Source organism: Cotesia typhae, unplaced genomic scaffold, assembly GCF_013202065.1.
Source record: "Cotesia typhae breed Kobodo isofemale line unplaced genomic scaffold, CoteBio_Ctyphae scaffold_121, whole genome shotgun sequence".
Lineage (NCBI taxonomy): Eukaryota > Metazoa > Arthropoda > Insecta > Hymenoptera > Braconidae > Cotesia > Cotesia typhae.
Genome location: NW_027423773.1, coordinates 1,873,863 through 1,896,903, shown reverse-complemented (window position 1 = coordinate 1,896,903; position 23,041 = coordinate 1,873,863). Strand labels below are relative to the sequence as shown.

At 26.3% G+C, this 23,041-nt stretch overlaps 7 protein-coding genes across 12 annotated transcripts; 5 read left to right on the top strand and 2 right to left on the bottom strand.

Moving 5' to 3' along the window:
• The first annotated feature begins 55 nt into the window (after positions 1–55).
• Positions 56–1,155, top strand: LOC141533716 (uncharacterized). The gene is made up of 2 exons (XM_074252740.1): positions 56–392; positions 461–1,155. The coding sequence occupies exons 1-2, from the start codon at positions 140–142 to the stop codon at positions 1,006–1,008; spliced, it is 801 nt and encodes a 266-aa protein (XP_074108841.1). The 5' UTR covers positions 56–139; the 3' UTR covers positions 1,009–1,155.
• A 489-nt stretch (positions 1,156–1,644) lies between these two features.
• Positions 1,645–4,298, bottom strand: LOC141533573 (inactive peptidyl-prolyl cis-trans isomerase shutdown-like). The gene is made up of 3 exons (XM_074252514.1): positions 4,040–4,298; positions 3,029–3,269; positions 1,645–2,868 (listed from the first exon to the last, which is right to left on the bottom strand). Exons 1-3 carry the CDS (start codon positions 4,078–4,080, stop codon positions 1,810–1,812), a joined length of 1,341 nt encoding a protein of 446 aa, XP_074108615.1. The 5' UTR covers positions 4,081–4,298; the 3' UTR covers positions 1,645–1,809.
• Positions 4,299–4,591: 293 nt separating this feature from the next.
• On the top strand, positions 4,592–6,944 carry Spx (Spliceosomal protein on the X). The gene is made up of 4 exons (XM_074253036.1): positions 4,592–4,740; positions 4,807–4,890; positions 4,982–5,256; positions 6,046–6,944. The coding sequence occupies exons 1-4, from the start codon at positions 4,707–4,709 to the stop codon at positions 6,871–6,873; spliced, it is 1,221 nt and encodes a 406-aa protein (XP_074109137.1). The 5' UTR covers positions 4,592–4,706; the 3' UTR covers positions 6,874–6,944.
• A 238-nt stretch (positions 6,945–7,182) lies between these two features.
• On the top strand, positions 7,183–9,046 carry LOC141533930 (uncharacterized). Its single transcript, XM_074253043.1, has 2 exons — positions 7,183–8,336; positions 8,916–9,046. Exons 1-2 carry the CDS (start codon positions 8,144–8,146, stop codon positions 8,918–8,920), a joined length of 198 nt encoding a protein of 65 aa, XP_074109144.1. The 5' UTR covers positions 7,183–8,143; the 3' UTR covers positions 8,921–9,046.
• Positions 9,047–9,698: 652 nt separating this feature from the next.
• Positions 9,699–14,617, bottom strand: Dcp1 (decapping mRNA 1). Of its 2 annotated transcripts, XM_074253035.1 has the most exons (4): positions 14,127–14,616; positions 12,407–12,723; positions 12,270–12,340; positions 9,699–10,912 (listed from the first exon to the last, which is right to left on the bottom strand). In XM_074253035.1, exons 1-4 carry the CDS (start codon positions 14,333–14,335, stop codon positions 10,106–10,108), a joined length of 1,404 nt encoding a protein of 467 aa, XP_074109136.1. In that variant the 5' UTR covers positions 14,336–14,616; the 3' UTR covers positions 9,699–10,105. The 2 variants fall into 2 exon arrangements, with proteins under 2 accessions (XP_074109136.1, XP_074109135.1); XM_074253034.1 differs by having other exon boundaries at positions 12,270–12,723; positions 14,127–14,617.
• A 739-nt stretch (positions 14,618–15,356) lies between these two features.
• Tra2 (transformer 2) lies at positions 15,357–19,799 on the top strand. 5 transcript variants are annotated; one of them, XM_074253039.1, is made up of 5 exons: positions 15,357–15,715; positions 16,302–16,796; positions 17,612–17,826; positions 17,947–18,032; positions 19,637–19,799. In XM_074253039.1, the coding sequence occupies exons 1-5, from the start codon at positions 15,701–15,703 to the stop codon at positions 19,660–19,662; spliced, it is 837 nt and encodes a 278-aa protein (XP_074109140.1). In that variant the 5' UTR covers positions 15,357–15,700; the 3' UTR covers positions 19,663–19,799. The 5 variants fall into 5 exon arrangements, with proteins under 5 accessions (XP_074109140.1, XP_074109143.1, XP_074109138.1 ...); XM_074253042.1 differs by having other exon boundaries at positions 15,364–15,715; positions 18,406–19,714; XM_074253037.1 differs by having other exon boundaries at positions 15,384–15,715; positions 17,932–18,032.
• A 1,433-nt stretch (positions 19,800–21,232) lies between these two features.
• Positions 21,233–22,835, top strand: Blos1 (biogenesis of lysosome-related organelles complex 1 subunit 1). Its single transcript, XM_074252642.1, has 5 exons — positions 21,233–21,285; positions 21,381–21,460; positions 21,760–21,832; positions 22,394–22,611; positions 22,696–22,835. The coding sequence occupies exons 2-5, from the start codon at positions 21,400–21,402 to the stop codon at positions 22,728–22,730; spliced, it is 387 nt and encodes a 128-aa protein (XP_074108743.1). The 5' UTR covers positions 21,233–21,285; positions 21,381–21,399; the 3' UTR covers positions 22,731–22,835.
• The last annotated feature ends 206 nt before the right edge of the window (positions 22,836–23,041 follow it).

Sequence of the window (23,041 nt, the reverse complement as noted above, 5' to 3'; positions counted from 1 at the left end):
GATGTGGGTACTCAAATGAAAGCTCTCGATGAGGGTAACATCAGGATGAGCTTACATCTTAAAAAATATGCTACCTTAATCAAATAAAAAGTATGAAAATTTTTTCAGGACTTACATTTCAAACGTGTTAAAGAAATTAATGGAAGAATTGAGAACGCAAAATAGTTATGATTGTTTAAAAAAAGAAATTGATGATATAGTTAAAATTTCTGAAGATCAGCATAATTTAGAAGTGTACTACGAAATTTGGAGTGAACAATTACAACAATTAAGTGAATTGATAGAAATTGAAAAAGTTAACAATCAATTACAAATAAAAACTGCGCTTTTAGATATTGAAAAAATTTCTGATAAAATTGAAAAAATAATTAATAAGAGCGCTTTGAAATTAAGTAACTATTTTTTTATTTTTTAAATTAATTATTTTCAATGATTTTAATTTATTTTTTTTATTTTATAGATTTTGTAGAAAAGTGGGAAGAGTCTCGATTGAAGCAGCAAAAATTATTGCTTGAAATAAAAGAACAAAATTTGAATGACAAATTAAGCGAATACACGAAGAAAGAAAAAGTCGATGAAATTATTTCCGGTGAACTGATAACTTTTTACCAACACGAAATATCGCTGATGGAAAAGCAGATGGAAGATTGGAGGAATAAGTACAATACCGAGATAGACGAGTTTCAACAAGAGATTGATGAAGAAAAGGGAAAAATTTATAATATTAAAAATATTTTAGAAGAAAAAATAAAATTACGCGATGAGCAACAAGTTGTTATTAATGAGTTTGAAGAAGAGCAGGAAAAGAAGATAAAAGATGAAGAATATTGGGCGGCTATTCATCGTGCGGCGAAAATTATTCAAAGCGCTTGGCGGGGCATTATGGTCAGAAAACAATTGGGATGTTTTAAAAATTTGTGGAAGGTTTTGAAAAAACGGAAAAAATTAGCTTTGAAAAAAAAGAAGAAAAGTACAAAATTAAAAAAAAAGAAATTATTAAAATCTTAAAATTGACTTGTAAATTTTTTTTGGGAATCAACCTATTTTTGTATGAAACGTGCAGAAATGCAAAAAAAAATTTTTTCCTAACTAAAAATTTTTTTTGGACTTGGAAAAAAATAAATGTATTTTTATTATACGCTTATATGGTATCTGTAACGCGATAAAGAGGCCTTTAAAAAATTATTAATTAGAAATTATTGTTATTACCATTTTGAAAAAAAATTCAAAATAATTATTTCTATATAATTTTATATAATTATAATTAATAAAAAATAATTATTATAAAAAAAAATTTACAGAAATAAGTAGATAATTAATTAGAAATTTTTGATAGTTTAAATGTCATAATTTTATCATAGAAAATTTAAATTTATTTTTGTTAAGAAAAAATATGAAAGATTGAACTATTCAAAATTTTTTTAACATATTATTGATATTTGTATGTATTAAATTTTAATTTACAAATAACAACAATAAAGCGTCAAATACTGCAACGTATAAATTATTATAATAATTATAAAATATACCGGAGTAATAATAATAACAATAACAATAATCTAATAATATTTTAATAAAAAATTTTGTTTGAAGCTCGCTTGAAAAAATTTTCTATCTAAAATAATTATTTTTCGAAATCAAAAAAATTTTTTTTCAACTCACAAATTACTGTGAGATTTTTATTTCTTCATTAGAAAAAAAATTACTTAAAATTTTGAACAAATACATTTTTTATTACAAAAAAACTAATTTTTTCTCAGTGTACTGCTAACAAATTTTCAACTATAAGTAATATAAAAATAAGTAATATTATTGATAGTTAGATTTTTCCAGATAAAAGCTTTCTTTTCCAAATTTATTAACAGAAGAAATTTTAATCCCCAATAATAAAGCATCTTTTTTCATAGCGTCTATGAGTAAAGGATCAATTCCATCCGGCAAAGGTTGCCTCATAACATCAGTATTGCTCACAAAATTATTACAAAATTCCGTAGCAATTTTTTTATACTCTTCATTTTTAGTTTCAATTTTCATTTTTTCAATGCCCAAACAATTAGACCACATATCTTTTTCAATTTTCAAACTTTTGCGTTGTAATTTATCAGCAATGCCAATTTCTTTCATAATTTCTTCATTGCGTGGGTTCATTTCTAGAGCGAGGTTTAATTTTTCTAACGCCTCTGCATACTGACCCATCTTGATGAGCGCGCGTCCATGATGAAAGTAAGTCTTGGCAGTTTTGTTAGTCACATTATTACAAGCGATACAAGCTTTGCGTGGCATGTCCTCTTTGTTGTAGCAAAGCGCTAAATTTTGGTAAGAACGCGACCGCAATAAAATGCGGCGTTCTTCTTCTTCGTCATTATTGAAGTTGCACTCTTCCAAGCGTTCAATTACGCGTATGTAATCGCGTATCGCTTTTTTAGTCTGCCCATGTTTGTAATTATCAGCACCGACTGCTAATAAATTTTCGATGAATTTTTCTACTTTACTAAATATTTTACGCTCTTCTGGTTCAAGTGACTCGTAATCCGTGGCAATTATTGTCTCAGCGTGGTTCAATAGGTGGACGATGAACATCACTTCGGAATTGCCGGGGATGTTGGGCCAACATCCGATCTCGCCGTAAGCTAGAGTTGGGTCGATTAAAAAAATTGAGACTTCGTTTTTTCGCATACTTTGCAGGGAAAACTCTAAGCCCGCTATCAATTCTCCGCGACCCAAACGGTAGCGGTCGACGCTGTGCCGTTGGTAGCTTGAATCAAATGGATTGTCCTGGCCTTCTAAATATCCGGAATATTGTATCGTTACATGAGCATTAGAGGGGACTATTTCTTCGACACCCTCTTGAAGGAGTAATTTTTTTATCTGTAAGGAAATTATTTTTCGTTAAACTATAAATAATTATTTTTTAAATAATAGACGTTTAAAAAATTTTTTAACAAAAAAATTTCGCAAGAAATAAAAAAAAAAAAAATTTATATAATTACAAAAATAAAAAATTAGAAAAAAAAATTAAGATACTTACTTTTCCATCATCTCGCAGGTTAACCATTTTTGCTTTGATTTTGTCAAAATTAAATCCTGGTGACATGGGAACTTTAGTATCATCATTTTTGCCATCAGGGTCTGATATTTCAAGATTTATAAACTTAACAAGTTCATCTTCTACAAAATTTATATTCGGATCAAATTTGAAACGGCCATCTTCATTTCCATCAAATTCGCTGCCGAAATTGAACATCATACCGTCATCCGACATCAAATCTCTTTAATACAAATGAAAAATAAAAAATAATCTTATTACGTAAAAAAATGTTTTTAAAAATTTTTTTAATTTGTGAAAATTTTGATAATCAATTTTTCTTTTTGAATTGTTCATTTTTTTATATATTTAAAAAAAAAATATATATATCAATAAAATCAAATAGAAATTTTGTTCAAAAAAATAAAAATTAAAATGGTGACCTCAATTGAAAATATTTACCAAAAATTTTTTAACCTCAAATTATCGGAAAAATTGTGCTTAAATGCTTCTTAAATATTTTCTATCCATGTATTTTATTACATTTTTGAAAAAAACAAAAAAATGAAAAATTTCAAAAAAAAAAAATTAATTATCACAATTTTAATAAATTTTCAAAAAAATTTATAAATTATAATAGAAAAAAGGTATAAAACGTAAATTTTGTTCTTTCCGTGTATTTTTTCAAATTTTTTAGAAATGAAATTTGAAAAAAAATTTTTTTGTAATAATTTTTTCAATTAAAAAATTCTATAAATTTTTAAATGTCGGTTAATTTAATTTTCATATTTTTTTTTACTGAATTGTTGATTTTTGAAAATTTTTATCAGTACGGATAAACCTAGCACCATAACCTCACTTATTTATCATAAAGTTTTGCTATAAGACTATGTGCTATAAATTTAAAAAAGAATTAAATTAATGATGTAATAGATATAAAAATAATTTTTCATATTTATTAAAAAAAAAAAGTTCAACTTATATAATTTAATTTTTAAAACTCCATTAATTTACCTGAGACTAACTCCTGAAACCGGGTCTACATATTTGGCCATGATTAACAATCAAAAAAGTAAACAAGTTACTAAAAAAATTATTGTAAATAATTAAATTAATAATTATTTGGGTATTAATCTATAAAACAGCTGTTTATTAAGAACCAAGTGTGAAAGAAAAAATCCAGAGAGATCTTGATAATATTTTAATCTTTGGAATATGATCCAGCTCTTCTTTCCAAAATACTATGCAGTGTCCGCCGGATAGCGTCAAATCAGTGGTTGTCAATCTGGGGGAATTATATTAATTCAAATTTCCGCGCAAGATGGCGCACAGTTTTTCTACCATATTTGCGAAAAATGAAAAACAAAAATTTGTTACAAAGATAAAAAAAAAAAAAATAAAGTTGTTTTGAAAAATTTCAAAATTTCTGTTTTGAGCTGCACGCGCAACTTTTTTCCCACTCGGGATCTGCGCAGACTCCTAGGCGGCTACAACCGCTCCACCACTCAGTACAGCGGCCGCTTTTGAAACTTACCGCCGCCAACTGAAAAATTAAAAAAAAAAAAAAAAAAAAAACTCGAATACGTGTTGTGAACGTTTTTATAACCTAAAATTTCTAACATTCGATAAATAAATCACTGAACATTATTTATATAATTAAAAATATCAAAATAAACAAGCCATGGCTGCCGGGCCTATCGCTGAAAGAAATCAAGGTAATTTATTTAACTTATAAATTTTTTATTAGAGTAATTAATTAATAAATTAATTTTATTTTTTAGATGCTACGATATACGTCGGCGGTCTTGATGACAAAGTTACAGAATCTCTTATGTGGGAATTATTTGTTCAATCAGGACCCGTAGGTAAGTTAAAAAAAAAATATTTTAATTTTTTTTTTTTTTTTTTTATCAAAATAAATTTTTTAATAAGTTAGTTTTTTTTTTTTTTAAATAGTTAATGTTCACATGCCGAAAGACCGGGTCACTCAAATGCATCAAGGTTATGGTTTTGTTGAATTCATGGGAGAAGAAGATGCCGACTACGCTATTAAAATCATGAACATGATTAAATTGTACGGAAAGCCTATACGAGTTAATAAAGCAAGTGCACATCAGAAAAATCTTGACGTCGGTGCTAATATATTCATTGGTAATCTTGATCCAGAAGTCGATGAAAAATTGCTGTATGATACTTTCAGTGCTTTTGGAGTCATTCTTCAGACACCTAAGGTATTTATTTTTTCCTAAATATACAATATTAATGACATTAAAGTTAGCTGTCACTTGACAATTTTTTAATTTTTTTTAACAAATAATTTTCTTCAAAAAAATTGCATTTGTAGTTTTTTTAAATTTCTAAATGTCAATTTTTTTTTTGCCATAATTTATTTGTTACAAAAATTCTTAATTATCTGTTAATTTGTATCATTCATTTTGTTAATTTATGTTTAATTGACTTTTTGCTACAATTAAAATTTTTGAGGTCATATGGTAGTTTGTTGTAGTACTTAGCAATATAATTAGAGCTTTTACTACACAGAAAGAAATTAAGTCTTGAGTCAAGCGTAAATTTTCTTAAATCAAGAAAATCTTAAGGAATACGGAAAGAACAAGATAACACTGGATATCATCCCAGATTATACTCAGTGATATCTGTGGTGAAAAAAATTTTCAGATAGTAGCTAAAAAAAAAAAAATCCAGATTATACTGGGTGATATCTGGATTATACTCATTGTAATTCAGATTATACTAGCTACTATCTGAAATTTTTTTTCACTCAGTATATAATCTAGGATGATATCTAGTGTAATCTTGTTCTTACCGTGAAAATTGAAAATTTCTTGAACGAAGTTAAATTTTTTTAAGCCAAAAAAATTTCTTCTTGCTCCAAAATAAATTCGGTCTTCCTTACAATTTTCTTGGCTGAAAAAAATTTTTTTTTCTGTGTAAATACATTTATAAACTTGAGTTAAAAAAAAAAAAAAAAAAAATTAATTAAAATTTTAATTCTCCACCAGATAATGAGAGATCCTGAGACTGGAAATTCAAAAGGCTTTGCATTTATAAACTTCGCCTCATTCGACGCCTCAGATGCCAGCATAGAAGCAATGAACGGTCAATACCTATGCAACCGGCCAATATCAGTATCATACGCGTTCAAACGCGATGCCAAGGGTGAGCGGCACGGAAGTGCTGCGGAGCGTTTGCTAGCAGCCCAAAACCCGTTGAGTCAAGCAGACCGTCCTCACCAGCTGTTCGCAGACGCTCCACCGATAGCACCGATGCCGATGGCGGGCCAACATCATCACCCACCGCACCACGTGATGCACCACGGGATGGTAGTTCCACCACCGCCGCCACCTGTGACACCGCTGACAGCGATGGGTCACCACCCTCCAGCACCTCCACCAGTCCCCGCTCCGCCGGGTGGTGGATTTGCTCCAGCCAATATTCCAGCGCCTCCTTTGCCACCGATGGGAATGTCCGCTCATCCTCCACTCCCTCCGGGAATGCCGCCTCCACTTCCGCCGATGCCCATTCCGACGTCTCAAGGACAAGGACACAGAATGATTGCGCCTCCGCCGCCTCCGCCGCCGCCCTCCCACTGGCCTCCTCATCAAGGTCAATTCGGTCAGGCGCCTGGTATGCCCTCCAACGTTGCTGTTAATCAGTTCGGACAGTTTCAACCTCCGCCACCTAGACCTCCACCTCCTACTTGGCGGCATCCTCCTCCTCCTGTGTCACAAAATGCTCCCATGCCCAATGTACAACCTCCCCAGTTTCGGCCGCCTTTTCCTCCACGTGGTCCTCCACCACCACCTCCTCCTCATGATCAACAATACTAAATATTTATTTTTATTTATTATTAAAATTTGAAGTCAATTTCATTTTTAATAAAGTTTGACTCTAATAAATATTTCATTCTATAAATTTTGGAATAAAAAAATTTCTTAAAAATAAGAAAAACTTTTTTTAATCATTAGAAATAAATGATTAGATAGTTTTTAAGTTATCTATTTTTTTAAAAAAATCCAAGTACCATCCTAGTGTGAAGAATGTCTATAAAAAAATAATACGAAGAAATACTTTTGTTAATGTCAATAATTAAGAAATTATCTATTATCTTGTGAAATATCTTGTGACATTTTTTAAGATACAAGCTCATCCCGATGTTACACTCATCAAGGCCTTTCATTTGAGTACCCACTTCAATTTTTCATATATTTTATATATTTATATATTTCATAAATACTATATATATATAAAATATATAAAAAATGTCATGTGGGTACTCAAATAAAAGCTCTTGATGAGTGTAATATCGGAATGAGTTTACATCTTTAAAATCATTCAAGGTCAACCGGTTTTCTAATTTTTTTTGTTAAATTTGTTAGAGACTTTTTTTTTTATCAAAAACTAAAGAAAAAAATTATTTAGTAAAAATGAGCATCGATTTATTCAGTTGAGTGCAAATAATCGATAGATTGATCTTATTTAGAACTCGTTATTTATTTATTTTAATTTATTATTCAAAACTAGTACATACTTTGGTCTTCAGTATATTTATTTTTGCAAAAAATAAAATAAATTCAAAAGAATTGTTAAAATTTTTAAAATTTTTTAATTTGCTTTTTTTTCTTCATTAATTTAAGTTCAATAAACCGAGTTTATTGAACCATTATAAATTAAAGATTCCAACTCCAAAAATAAAAATTGTAAATTTAATTAAACTAATTTAAAATTTTTAAGTTTTAGATTATTATTTTTTTAGTCCATCAAAAATATAAAAAAAAATATATTTTAAGTTTTTACTCTAGAAGAAAATAAATTTTTACTCTAGGATAGAAATAGAGAATGAAAACATAGTCTAATATTGATTGAACTGGTGTAAATAAATGGTTGAACAGGTTATTGATTGTTATACCAGGTAAACTATGGGGCAGATAACGTCTATTTTACTCGCGAGCACAGTAGTGCTAGCTACGAGCTAGTAACTAGTTCATTTTTCTTCTCAAGTTGAAGAAATCTAAAATATTTAATTTAAAAAATGAATATTAGTTAAAAAAAAAATTCTAAAAATTTTTTTTAATAATATATAAAGCTAAAAAATAAAAAATGGCACGGTTTGCTTACGAATGTAATGATGATATAAAATTAAATGATACAAATTATGAATCAAACATACGAACATATATGTGTCCAGCTGAAAAATCTTATTGTCTTTATTGCTGTTGCAATCCACAGTGTTGTCTTTTAATACAGAGACGTCCTCCGAAACATTTTTGGGAAGCTTGGTATTTCTGGCTTGGTATAGCTTTACTTATTTTCCTTATTTTATCATCTGTAAGATCTTATACTACATTTATTATTATTATTACACAGAAAAAAGGTTCATTTCACGGAAAGAACGAGATGACACTGAAAATCATCCCAGATTATACTGAGTATAATCCCAGATTATACTCAGTATAATCCAGATATCACTGAGTATAATCCGGGATGATATCTAGTGTCATCTTGTTCTTTCCGTGAAGTCAAAAAAATTTTTTTTTCTGTGTATTATTATTTTTGTTATTATTAATGAAAATTAAGTTAGCCGATATCTAAAAATTTTTGGATTTTTTTTTTCATTGAAAAATTATTTAAAAAAAAATAAAATAAAAAATTTTACATGTAGAAAATTTTTAAAATTACATATGCAATTTTTTAAAAATATTTTTTTCTAATTTAATTATTAAAAAAAAATTTTTTTAATTAAAAGCATCGGCTAACTTTGTTATTTGTTATTATTTTTATTATATAATTGACTGAAATTAATTATTAGAAAAAATATCTTAAAAAAAATTAGAATTAATAATGGTAAATTTTTAATTATATTTTTTCACAGATTAGCACTTACATAGTCAGTAATTGTCGTTATGGTTTTAATTTAAGGACAACTAGTAATAATTTACAAGTACCTTCACTAAGTGGTGGTACTAGAATTAATGATGAATTGAATGAAATATCAATTCATGTTATACCGACAACGGATATTCTATTGTCAACGTCTCATATAAAAATGCAATTGGCCGCTCCACAGTCAAATGCTATGCACATGAGTAAGTCTTCTAAGTATTTATACATACAATTTTTTTTTTACCTATTTTTTCTTTTTTTTAATTCCTTATTCAAAAACTTGCGGTAAAAAAAAATGTTAGGATATTTTTTTTTTTTTTTTTTTAATTAAAAATCAAGTAATTTAATGACGTATGAGTGAAAATTTTTAATACAAAGTATTTTAATTGTTTTTAATTAGTAAAATATTTTTGATTTAATTTCAAAATAAAAAATGTCAATTTGTTGATGTTACAGTGAAAATATTATTCTTATAAAAATTTTGTCAAAAAAATTTTTCTTATAATTTTTTTCAAAAATTAAAAATGAAGATTTTTGTAATTAGAAAAAATTTCAATTTTGAAAAAAAAAATTGTAAGACATTTTTTTTTGTAAAATTAAATTTTTAACAACTTTTTTTTAAAAAAAATTTTACAAGATTAATCTTAATTATTTTTTTACTGTTTAAATAATTAAAATAAATTTTTTTTTTTTTTTATTAGGAAATTTAAATTTACAACTTGAAAAAAAAATTCTATAATTTCACATATTTTTTTACCGCTCAAAACATCAATTTAAAGAAATTAATATTTATTAATTTATTTTTACAGCCCCAATTGTAGCTTGAAAACAAATCAACAATATCGCTCCTTCCAATAAATTTTCAATGATTTTTTTTTCTATTGTTTATTTAAAAAAATAGATTTTGGGACGTTTTTTATTTACTTTTTTTTTTTTTTTTTTTCTTCATATATAAAGATGATGGATTAAGAAAAAAAATTCTTGCATCACAGATTAAAACTCTTCGGCGTAAAAGTTTTAAATTTGATAATAAATCACGTTATAAAAAACTATATTTTTAACAAGTCAATAAAGACATTTTAATATAATATTTTATTTATTTATTATCCAGATTATCGCCAATGTTCATTTTAAAATAAAATCTCCCAAAATTTTTATTTAAATGAACAATTTTGAATTTTACGAATAAATTTCGCTAAAAGATTTAACGTAAGCATCGTGTAATTTCATCATAAAATCCGAATCATTTTTAAGAAGATAATTAAACGCTTGGAGTAATTGATTTCGAGTGAGAGGCTCAATAATTGGTCGATTAGACTCGGAGGGACTGGGAGCAGAGAACATAACGGGAGGCATCAACGCCGGAGCATTGGAACCAAATCCACGAATCCCAATCTGAGTTTCCACAGATTTAATGGACTTGTCGTCTAAATCTAAAGAAGAAAATCCCAAAGGCAATGCTGAAATATCCGTCAGTGTTTTTCCAGCACTTGGCTCTTCATTTTTAATTACTTTATTACAATCAAGTGGAGTGTCCATTGAGAAAGTTGAATGTCTGTAGACATTTTGACCTGGAGTATTGTGATTTACTGTCGTATTATTCGTTGGACCTGCTAAAGGTGACTGTATTCTGTGAAATTTTTTAGCGACCACTGGGTCATTAGATTTTCCATGCTCAACACTTGGGTGTTGCAGCATTTTTGATGGTGCTCCAATAGAATCGTTGGAACATGTGTGCTTTTTCGTTTTACTTGAGGGAGTTCCATTCTTCATCAAGTTCACTGCGATTGGCACTGTCGCTGGTGGTACGATGGAAGGAATTCCTGTAGATTGGGGGGTGATGGAACGCTGCTGTTTTTCTATGTGCTCTAGAGTGTGCGCCGCTGGGTGAGACATTAAGTGAGACAGGGATATAGGCTTTTCTATGGCCACGTGAACGGTTCCTGGAGGTTGTTGATGCTCGTGTTTGAAATGGCTCGTATTTACCTGAAATTATTTACAAAAAATTTTTTTTAATTGTCAGTAAATGAAAAATTTATAATGTAAGTATACAATGATAGGATTTATTAACTAAATTTTAATAAATATTTTTTAACATTCAATAAATCGCGACCCAATTGCCAAAAAGACGCATTTAAATTTAAACGCCCTTTTGGCGCTAAAGCGCCAAAAGGGCGTATAAATTTTTTTTTTTACTAATCGCTTTATTAACACTTTGTAATTCTAAAAATAAAAAAATAAATTTCCAAAGCCAAAAGGGCGTATGTTTTAACTTATACGCCCTTTTAGCTTTTAGCTTTAGAACATTGAAAATTTAGTGACCTAAAGCCAAAAGGGCGCATCATTTTTTTTGCCGATTTCTTTGAATTGTCATTTATATGTTACTAATTTTGTTGCATAATTTAAAATATATATTAAAATTATTAAATTACAAATAGGTATTTTTAAAGGTCATTAAAGTAAAAGACCCAGTTATTGACACTTGCAATTTTATTTTAATTAAAAAAAAAAAACAAATCAACTCTAATAAATTAATAAATATAATTTTTGAATTATAAATTTTAAGAAAATTGCTTTTTTTAGAACATTTGATTTTTTTAATTAGAATAAAATTGCAAGTGTCAAATAACTAGGCCAGTGTCAATAACTGGCTCTTTTACCTTATTACAATTTTAATACGAATACTGTTTATAATTTTAATTGAAAAAGAAAAAACAAAAAAAAACAGTTGCGATATCTAACATGGTTGGTGAGTCAGAGGCAAGAAATTCAACAATATTAAATAATCTGGATTTATTTTTTAGAGTTAAATTTTATATTTCAGAGCGAAATTAAAAGTTTTTTTATACGCCCTTTTGGCTTTAGGCTAAACTTTTTCTAAAGCCAAAAGGGCGTATGTTTTTTTACACATGCCCTTTTGGCATTAGTACGTTGAAAAAATTTTTTTGACAAATCTTTACGTTTTGAACAGTTCTAAGTAAGTTGAATGGCGAAAAAAAAATTTTTTTATACGCCTTTTTGGCATTAGTAACTCGAATTATTTCATTACACCTGATATTATCAGTGCTTTCAGTATTGAGGTCTTTAAAAATAAATTGTTTGATTATTTTATTAAATTAGAAACTTAAATCAAGTTATTATTATTATCCTCTTTATTTACATTAATACCATTGTTATCTTGATTATATTTTAAATTTTTCTATTATTGTATTTACTATTGCAAAAATTATTCTGTTAACTTTGTTATTTGGCAACGGCCTTGGCATCATCAAATAAATAAATTATAAAACTACATTGTGTTAGTAAGCTAGATATAAATATAAAAAATAGTAAATAAAATTACCTTGGCTTTGGCAAAGAAATCAACAACACTTTGAGAAGTTCCATCAAACATTCCACCAGTTGTGACAGTTCCTGAATGAGAAAAAGCATTGACATCATCAGAAATTCCATCAGAATTCAAATTAATATCATGATTACCATTGCTCTCTCTGGAAGTATTGAAATTTTCTTGAGCTTTGCTGAGCATGCTAAATATATCAATGTTATTGAAAGAGTCACTGGCTTTATTAATGACTTGTTTCTTAATCTTCAAACTTGTATTAACTTTCTTTAAGTTTTCGTCAGAATGCTTTACAAGCTGTTTTAAAATAGCCGCAATACGTGTACACTCGTCCTTGTCGTAAAACCAAATACCGTAAATGTTGCATTTTGAATTTCTGTAGAGTAAAAATGGTTCTTGGAGCTCGAGATCAAGCCTCTGTGTGACAGGTTCCACTAAATTATTGGTATTTAGTCTGTAATAGGTAAAATAAAATTCATTATTTAAATTAATTGCTTTTATTGATGTTTAAATAATTTTTGTTTAATAAATATTAAATTTTTTTTTTGCCATAATTTGTATGTTACAAGAAATATTAAATCGCGATCCAAATGCCAAAAGGGTGTATAAAAATTTTTTTTTTCGCCATTTAACTTAGAACTGTTCAAAACGTAAAAATTTGTCAAAAAAAATTTTTTCAACGTACTAATGCCAAAAGGGCATATAAAAAAACATACGCTCTTTTGGGTTTAGAAAAAGTTTAGCCTAAAGCCAAAAGGGCGTAAAAAAAACTTTCAATTTTCCTCTGAAATATAAAATTTTACTCTAAAAAATAAATCCAGATGATTTAATATTGTTGAATTTCTTGCCTCTGACTCACCAACCATGTTAGATATCGCAACTGTTTTTTTTTTTTTCTTTTTCAATTAAAATTATAAACAGAATTCGTATTAAAATTGTAATAAGGTAAAAGAGCCAGTTATTGACACTGGCCTAGTTGTTTGACAATTGCAATTTTATTCTTATTAAAAAAATCAAATGTTCTCAAAAAAGCAATTTTCTTAAAATTTATAATTCAAAAATTATATTTATTAATTTATTAAAGTTGATTTGTTTTTTTTTTTTAATTAAAATAAAATTGCAAGTGTCAATAACTGGGTCTTTTACCTTAATAACCTTTAAAAATACCTATTTGTAATTTAATAATCAATATATATATATTTTAAATTATGCAGCAAAATTAGTAACATATAAATGACAATTCAAAGCAATCGGCAAAAAAAATGATGCGCCCTTTTGGCTTTAGGTCACTAAATTTTCAATGTTCTAAAGCTAAAAGGGCGTATAAGTTAAAACATACGCCCCCCTTTTGGCTTTGGAAATTTGTTTTTTTTATTTTTAGAATTAGAAAGTGTTAATAAAGCGATTGGTAAATAAAAATGCATGTGGGTATTCAAATGTAAGCTCTTGATGAGCGTAACATCAGGATGAGCTTATATCTTTAAAAACGTCAATATTTAAGAAACTATGCAACAGTGCAATTTAACAACAGTCATTATTTAATAAAGCAAAATTTTATTTATTTATAGTTCAGAAGTTAAGGCAGTCACATAGTGACTGCAAGGTTGCTAATTAATTTGAATAAAAATGTGGTTTTAATATGGCATTAAAATTAGCTGTTACTATTATAATTTTTTTAAATAAATAAATTTGCTCCGAAAAATTTTTTCTGAAAAATTGCATTTTTTCCTTTTTTTAATTTTTTAAATGTCAATTTTTTGTTCTCATTTTTTTTTTCTTGCTATAATTTATTTGTTAAAAAGATTTTTAAAATTAATTATTATCTCCTAAATTAATTCCCATGGTTTTAATACATACCGATTCATAATAAGGATACTATTGAAGGGTTCGCCGTTTCTCGAATAAACAAACAATGCACCCTCGATTTCAGTCTTCTCCCATTCATTGTTCTCCGCATTAAATTTATAAAGAGCCACATGCGTTGCTGTCTCTAAAATATCCTTGATATAGGGATCAACGCGCTTCAAAGCTGTCATGTTCATCTTTATTTCTGTCAAGTCTCCCATTATTGCGGTTAAATAAATTAAATTTTAACTTTACTCTCAACAGGCGTTAATGCGCGTTTGGTGTATTGGATACCTTTCAGTGGACCAGAAACCTGCGTTTATAGTTGATAATTATCTTATAATTAAATGAAATTTATTTAACCAAGAACATAAATAACACTTATAACGTATGATAAGGCGTTATATCATTTTTATATTAAAAACACGTGTATTAATTAATAATTGCGGTTGCTTTGAGATATATCAACATTCACCAAAGTCCAAGACGCCTTGAGTAATAAATACCCACCATTTTGGCCGTGAAATCAGTTTTGAGAGCTCGGCTAACTTCGGGTTTATTCGAGTCATCCAAAATTTGTTTTTGCGAGAAAGTTACTACAGCGCCATCTGTAAAACATAAATAATTCAAATTTCGCGGGATTTTATTTGTTTTTTTTTTTTTTTTCTTTTAAATAAATTAAAATTTTGAAAAAAACGCTTTGATATAAAATAGATTATTAAAAAATCTTTTACGTAGAAAATTAACTTAGCAGATAGTTGATAATTTTAAGAATTTTTTTAACAAATAAATTATGACAAAAAAAATTGACATTTACAAATTTTTAAAAATTACAAATACATTTTTTTAAAAATAATTTTTTGGAGCAAATTTATTTGTAAAAAGTAAATTAAAAAATTTTCAAGTGACAGTTAAATTGAATGTCATCCAATGAAACTTTTTAATTAAATTTTTCTTTTACTAATTTAATTGCTACAAAATTCTAAAAAAAATTTTAATGAAAATTAATTTAGCAGATATTTAATAATTTTTAGAATTTTTTTTTTTTTAAATAAATTATAGCAAAAAAAAAAATTTTTAAATTGGATTGTAGAAATTTAATAAAATAAAAAGTTCAATTTCTTAAAAATAATTTTTTTCAACAAATTTTTTTGTTAAAGAAAATTTAAAAATTGTCAAGTGTCAGCTGACTTTAATGTCATAAATTTTTAATGTCTGTCAAAACTCCAGTGTTATAAAAAACTCGGCTAACTTTATTATAATTCACAATTAAATTACTGATAATTTTAATCAATGACAACGCCATATTGATCAAACATCAACCAATGACTGGCTGGGTTTACTGGTAACTTAGCAACATCGGATGTTGGTAGTAGAATATTTTCCTTCGTAAGTTCCGTGATCTTCCTTGTCTCTCTGGTTCTATCTAGACGAATTAGACAATACCAAAACTAAAAACCTCGCCGTCCGCCATTAAAATAGAAGTGACGCCATCAATTTGCTCCTGATTATATTTTAGCCCATTTGCAATAATTACCACGTTTATACATCTGTAAAAATCAGTTATTTTAATTAAAAACAAAAAAATGAGTGACATTGAGGTAAGATTTTTTTTTACAAACCTTTTAATTTATAAATTACAAAATTAAAATTAGCTAACCATAAAATAAAATATTTTTCATTTCCTCCACGGCAATACTATTGATTCTCTAATGTATGCTCATATTTTATTTTTAGTTTTCAATTATAATTTTTTTTTATCTCTGCAAAGTCTAAAAATCAATTTTTTTTTTAATAAAAAATAAAAATTGATGAAAAAAAAATTAGCCGACATTTCAAAATTTTTTTAATTTTTTTTTATTTTTTAAAATTTTACTTGAATAATTAAAAAAAAATTTTTTTTAATTTTAAGTGCAATTTTTAAACAAATTTTTTTTTTAGTTTAAAAAAAATTCTCATTTAAAATTTTTTGAAATTTCTAAAAGTCAATTTTTTTTTGCTACAATTTATTTGTCAAAAAAAAAAATTCTAAAAATGATTAAATGTCTGCTAAATTTATTTTCATAAAATTTTTAGACGTCTGCTAACTTCAGTGTCATAAAAATGATAATTTTATTTATTTTAAAAAAATTATTTAAAAAATTTTTTTATCCAAAACAGTAGATTTATTTTTAATTTAATTTACAGCACAGTGGGAGTCGGAGCGCGAGCCCTCGCCGACCCCGAACAGCAGATGGAGGTATTCGTGATTCCCGATCGCGCTCCAGATCGCGTAAGTCAAGGGAGCGGAAAGAACGACCGGTTAAGGAGTACTCGCGGTCACGAAGCCGCTCCGTATCACGTGGACGTAAACCATATCGCAATACCAAATATGCAGCCGGAAGAAGTCGCAGTCGCAGCCGATCACCCTACCGTGGAGGTGACGGACGGTATTCTCGCAGCCGATCACGCTCATACTCACGATCGCGTTATTCCCGTGAACGAGATCGCAATATTTACCGGTCACACTCTCGCAGCCCCATGTCTTCGAGACGCCGACACGTCGGCAATCGTGACAATCCTTGTCCTTCACACTGTTTAGGAGTTTTTGGGCTGTCTATTTATACTACTGAGCTGCAAATTCATCACATCTTTTCTAAGTATGGTCCAGTTGAACGGGTTGAAGTTGTTATCGATGCTAAGGTTAGTTTTTTTTATTTAATTTTTATTTATTATACTAAAAAATATTTTATTTTAAAAATTGCACTTATTGTTTTTTAATAATAAAAAATTTTTTCTTCAAATTTTCTCATTAAAAAAAATTCTAAAAATTTTTAAATGTCAACTAGCTTAATTTTTATTTTTATTGAACTTGGTTTTTTATTTATTAATTATTTTTTGTATTGTTTGATTTCAGAGTAGGTAAATATTTTTTTTTTTTTTTTTTAATTATATGATACTGAATTTAAAAATGATACAGAAGTTAGCCGACATTTGTAATTTTTTTACATGAAATAATATCATTTTTTGTTGAAATTTAGTTAAATTAATTACAACTTATGTCTTAGTCCTCATAAAAAAAAATTAAGTTTATAAAATTTCAAATAAAAATTTTATTATTTTGTTACTATAAATTAAATCTAGCAATTAATTTTCTTAATCTACAAAAATTTTTAATAAATAATTTAGATAAAATTTGGATGATAAAAATACTATAAGAGCTATTGAAATTTTATCTAAATTTTTGTATTATTATTCCAGAATTTTTTTTTAATCTGGTACATAAAATAGCTAAAGATTTAGAACAAGTACTCATACAGCTTAAGTACTATGTTAAAGGCCTTTAGCAACATAAAAATAAATTTTAAGAATTTAAAATTTTTAAATCAAATTCTAAATTAAAAAAAAAATAAATAAATAAAATAAATTTTAAGCATTTAAAAATTTTAAATTAAAATTAAAATTTTAAGTTAAATTTAAAAAAAAAAATAAAATAAAATAATTTTTTGTAATTTCAGACTGGCCGATCACGAGGATTTTGTTTTGTATATTTCAAATCAAGTGAAGACGCAAAAGTGGCAAAAGAGCAATGTTCTGGAATGGAGATAGACGGCCGACGAATAAGAGTTGATTTTTCAATTACGCAACGCGCACACACCCCCACACCGGGAATTTATATGGGAAAACCAACATACTTGCATGACAGAGGTTGGAATGGACCCCGACGTCGAGAGTAAGTAAAAATGAAAAAATTAATAAAATAAAATTTAATTTATTGGCATTTTAAATTTTAATTAATTAAAATATTCAATAATAAAAACAAATTTTATCACATCAGAAGTTCTAACCACAGAAGCAGTTACCGTCGCTCGCCCAGCCCATACTACAACCGCCGGAGACCACGTTATGATCGTTCACGGTCACGCTCCTACTCACCACGTAAGTCTGATCATTCCATGTTTCCAAAATCACCTTATCGCATGTAGATATATGGTCTATAAAAACCTGAGCGCTCGGATTTTAATAAATTGTCCGAATACCGCATTTATTATTAATATTTTAAATCTTGTATAATTATTAAATACTTTTTGTTTAAAAATTATAAATTTAAATGTCAATACCGGCCATATGTCTATGTAATTTCGGAGCATATAAATATCCTGGTAATTTAAGATTAAATGTCTATGAGAGAGTAAATGTTTAAAATCGTCTCAGTTATTATTTTTTAGCGGTAGAAAATTAAAGTCCTATTACGAGAGTGTACGGGTATTCAAAAACAATCACAGTTTTTTTGTAGCTTAATTAATTTCAGGTCGATATTAAAGTGAATCGAGTTGCGATGCGAGTGGGCCAGGTGTATCGGAAGCCATTTATCTGTCTTGAGCCTTTGACCCTTCTTATTTCTTCTATACTAGCGGGAGAGTCAAAATGATTTAAAAAAAAATAATTAATAACAATATTCAATAAACAAAGATTATTAATATAAAAAATATTAAATAAAATATTGCATTATGTTTTTATATCTGACTAAGCTCGACTTATTATTGTGGGCTTTTAAATGTAATCAGTCAGAAAATGGACCTTTTCATTTTTCTATTTACGAAAATAGTATATTGAAAAAATATATATATTATTTAAAGAATGTTTTAATGTGTATCGTGTTACCTACAATTAGGACGTCAAAACAGTGACTTGTAAACTATAAAAAATTTTAATTAAACTTCTGTTAAATTGCTCTGTACTTTCTTAAATATTGACGTTTTTTAAGATATAAGCTCGTCCCGGTGTTACACTCATCAAGACCTTTCATTTGAGTACCCACATCAATTTTTTATATATTTTTCATATATACATATATATAATATATAAATATATAAAATATATGAAAAATTCATGTGGGTACTCAAATGAAAGGTCTCGATGAGTGTAACATCAAAATGAGCTTATATCTTTAAAAATATCATTAGTTCATGAAATACAATGTAATTTCTTAATTATTGACATTTTTAAAAATATAAGCTCATTCTAATGTTACACTCATTAAGAGCTTTCATTTGAGTACCCACATCAATTTTTCATATATACATATATATTTATATATAATATATATAAATATATAAAATATATGAAAAATTGATGTAGGGGTACTCAAATGAAAGGTCTCGATGAGTGTAACATCGTGATGAGCTTATATCTTTAAAAATGTCAATATTTCTCAAGATAAAAGGTTATTTCTTATTTATGTACCTAGAGATAGAGCCTATCAATAAAATTTTTGTTACTGTATTTTATTAAAAAAAAAAATTGTAAATTTATTATTATTTTAATTTTTAATAAATAATATAAAACGTCCTTATTGTGTTAGCGCGATATAAATCCAAATTTTTAAATTTGTAATTTGTTTTTTTCATATATTTTCATATATTTTGATTTGGTAATTCAAATTTTCTGATTAATATAAATTATTATTGAAAGAATAAATAAAAATAAATAAAAAACTAAGAGCGAATGTAAGTTCTCTAACATGTTTGTTTGTTTATAAGGTTTTGAATCAAGAGGTATTGGATGATAGAGGGAAGTTTGAAGTTAAGAAAAAAAAAGGTGTAGTGAAAAAAATAACAGAGATTTGAAAAGAGAAAGAGACCGAAGAAACTTGTATAATAAACAGTTTATAAATTAAATATATATAAAATCAAATATATATATATATATATATATATATATATATATATATATATATATATATATATATATATATATATATATATCAATATATAAATGGAAAAAAAAAAAAAAAAAAAAATTGATGAAGAATGTTTACTCGGAAAAAACTCTTACTCAAATTTTCAAGATCTCAAGGGGTTTATACTCGCGCTGACAAAGAATATGATCCAATCCCCGTTCACTTAAAGAACAACTGCGAAGGGTGTCTCGAGGCTTTACTTGAAAAACGAAGAGTCCACGGGATTGTTAGTGGTCAATCATCAAGATAAAATACAAACGAAAAATACGCATCAAGCTCCCCAGATCCAAGAATATACTGGAGACTTTGAATAATTATTTTGAATAAAGTTTTTTACGAAAAAAAATCGGATTAAATATTATAAGGGGTCCGGGGTGATTTTGTTCAAGCAAAAAATTATTTTATTATCAAGATTATCAAATCATCGGATAGAAATGTTTCGTTTTAAATAACATCTTTCAAGTCTTTAATTGATCATATTCTTTATCAATATTTCATTCAAATTTATTCTCGATAGAAAAATATTTAAAATAAAATTTACAATAAATTTTAAATTAGATTTTATTATTATTAATTTCTTCTGTCCCTCCACCATCCTAACACCTCCTTTCCTGTGTAATTTTTTTTATCAGTGCTTTCACAGGAACCTTTTTATGACACTGAAGTTAATTGACAATTTTTAGTAATTTTGTAAAAATTTGTAATAATTTTTTTTTATCATAATTTAATTTTTGTAAAATTTTCAGAACAGTGTCATAATATAATACTAGAGTCAGCTGATAATTTTTAAATTTTATAAAAAATTAATTACAATAAAAAAAAAAATTTATTAAAAAATTCCACATATAAAAATTATTAGTAAAAATTTTTTAAACAATTTTTTTTTATTGTAATTTATTTATTTTTTTAATTTAAAAATTGTCAGCTGACTTTAATATTACATTATGACACTGAAGTTAAAATTGATGTAAAAAATTTTTAATAATTTTATAAAAATTAAATTACTATAAAAAATTTTTATTCAAAAATTCCACATAGAAAAATTGTAATTTATTTATTACAAAAATTTGACAGCTGTCAGCTGACTTCAGTATCATTCTTATTTTTATTTAAATAAATGATTTAGTCTTAATTATAATACCCATAATTATTATTAAATATATAAATGAATAATTGAATTGTTTAATGTATACTTCCTTGTTTTATTTAATTTAATGAATTTCTTCTTTGTTTTTTAATTATTAATAAAATTAATAATAACATAAATTATTGTAAATTGTAATAATTTTAATAACCTTAAAATTTGTATACAAAAATATTTGAATAAAATTAGTTCATTCAAGAGGGCGCCACTTGTCAGTTTCATTTTCTTATTTTTACGTCAATAAATGACAGTCTTCAGTCTTCACTTAAGCTAATTTCTGTTTTCAGTCTAAATTTATTTTTTAGGTAAATTAAATAAATAAAAAATATAGATATTAATATATAAATATATCAAAAATATAGACATAAATATATTTACCTGCAACAAATTTAAATTTAAGATAGGTTAAAAATCTGATAATGTTGTCGAGCATTGTTAAAGAGCACCAAAGTAAACAAGCTGCTAAAAAAGAATCACAAGGTATGAATTATTAATAATTAATGACACTGAAGTTGACAGATATTAAAAATTTTTTTATAATTTTATAGCAATTAAATTATTATAAAAAAATTAATTAAAAAGTTTCACATGTGAAAATTAATAAAAATCACAAGTGAAAATTTTCAGAAGCATTTTTTTATTGAAATTAATTTATTAAAAAAATTTTCAAAATTAACAGCTGACGGCTAACTTCAGTGTTATAATAATTAATAAAATTATTAAATGACATTAAATTTATCTGTCACTTTACAATATTTTTAATTATCTTTAAATATTAGAACAAAAACGCAAAGAAGCGGTTCGAGCAGCTAATAACTTAACACAAGCATTGGTTGATCATCTGAATGTTCGGTAATTATTTACAAAACTTAAATTAATATACATCTGTAAATTTTTATATCAATTTATTTATATAAAAATAAAATTAGCAGACATCGAATAATTTAAAAAATTTTTTTTATTAAAAAATTTAAAAAACTATTCGTGCAATTGAAAAAAAAATTTTTTATTAAATTTAGCTGTCACTTCACAATTTTTTTAATTTTCTTTAACAAGTAAATTATAGCAATGAAAAATTATTTAAAAAATTGACTTGTAGAAATTTTAATAAATTAAAAATGCAATTTTTCAAAAATAATTTTTTAGAGCAAATTTTTTTGTTAAAGAAAATCAAAAAATTTTCAAGTGACAGCTGACTTTAATGTCATATTAAATTATATATATACATATATATATTTAAAAAAAAAAAAAAATAAAAACTGAAAAGTTTTAATGTCTGCTAATTTTGTAATAATTTAAATTATTATAAAATATTTTTGAATTAACAAACTTTGAATCTAAAAATTAAAAAAATTTAATATTAATTTTATTTAATTATTTAATTGATATTGCAATTGAAAATGTATTGATTAGTGTTGCACAGGCATATTTAAACCAGCGAAAATTAGATGCCGAAGCTAAACAACTGCAACAATCAGCAACGGCATTTGCAAAACAAACACACTTATGGTTGAATTTAGTCGAATCATTTTCAAGCGCCCTGAAAGAAATTGGTGATGCAGAAAATTGGGCACAGAGCATTGAAGGTGATATGAGAACGATAGCTACCGCTTTAGAGTACTCTTACAAAGGTAAATTATTAATCGTTTTTAAATTGATAATTTTCAATTTGTTACCAACAAATTTATAAATAATATTTTTCAATTTTTTTCTAGCCAGCCAAGATGCCCATGGATCGACGGTTAATTAATTGAAATTTATTTATTATGAAAAAAAAAAAAATTGTATATATTATAAATTAATTATTAATTAAATAACTTCTTGAATTTTGTCATAAAAATTGTTCAATTGATAATTTTAATTTTATCATTCATTTATTAAGGAGGTTCTTTCGCCATCAATGTAAAATAAAAAATAATAAATTTTTATTTTTATAGTTTCAAGCAGTAAAGTGGGCATTGAAGTGACAAAAATATATAAAATATTATAGAACTTAATGTAGAAAGTGTAAAAGCCACAATTTAAAATTTAATATCGAAAATAAGTTTTTAGTTAAAATTA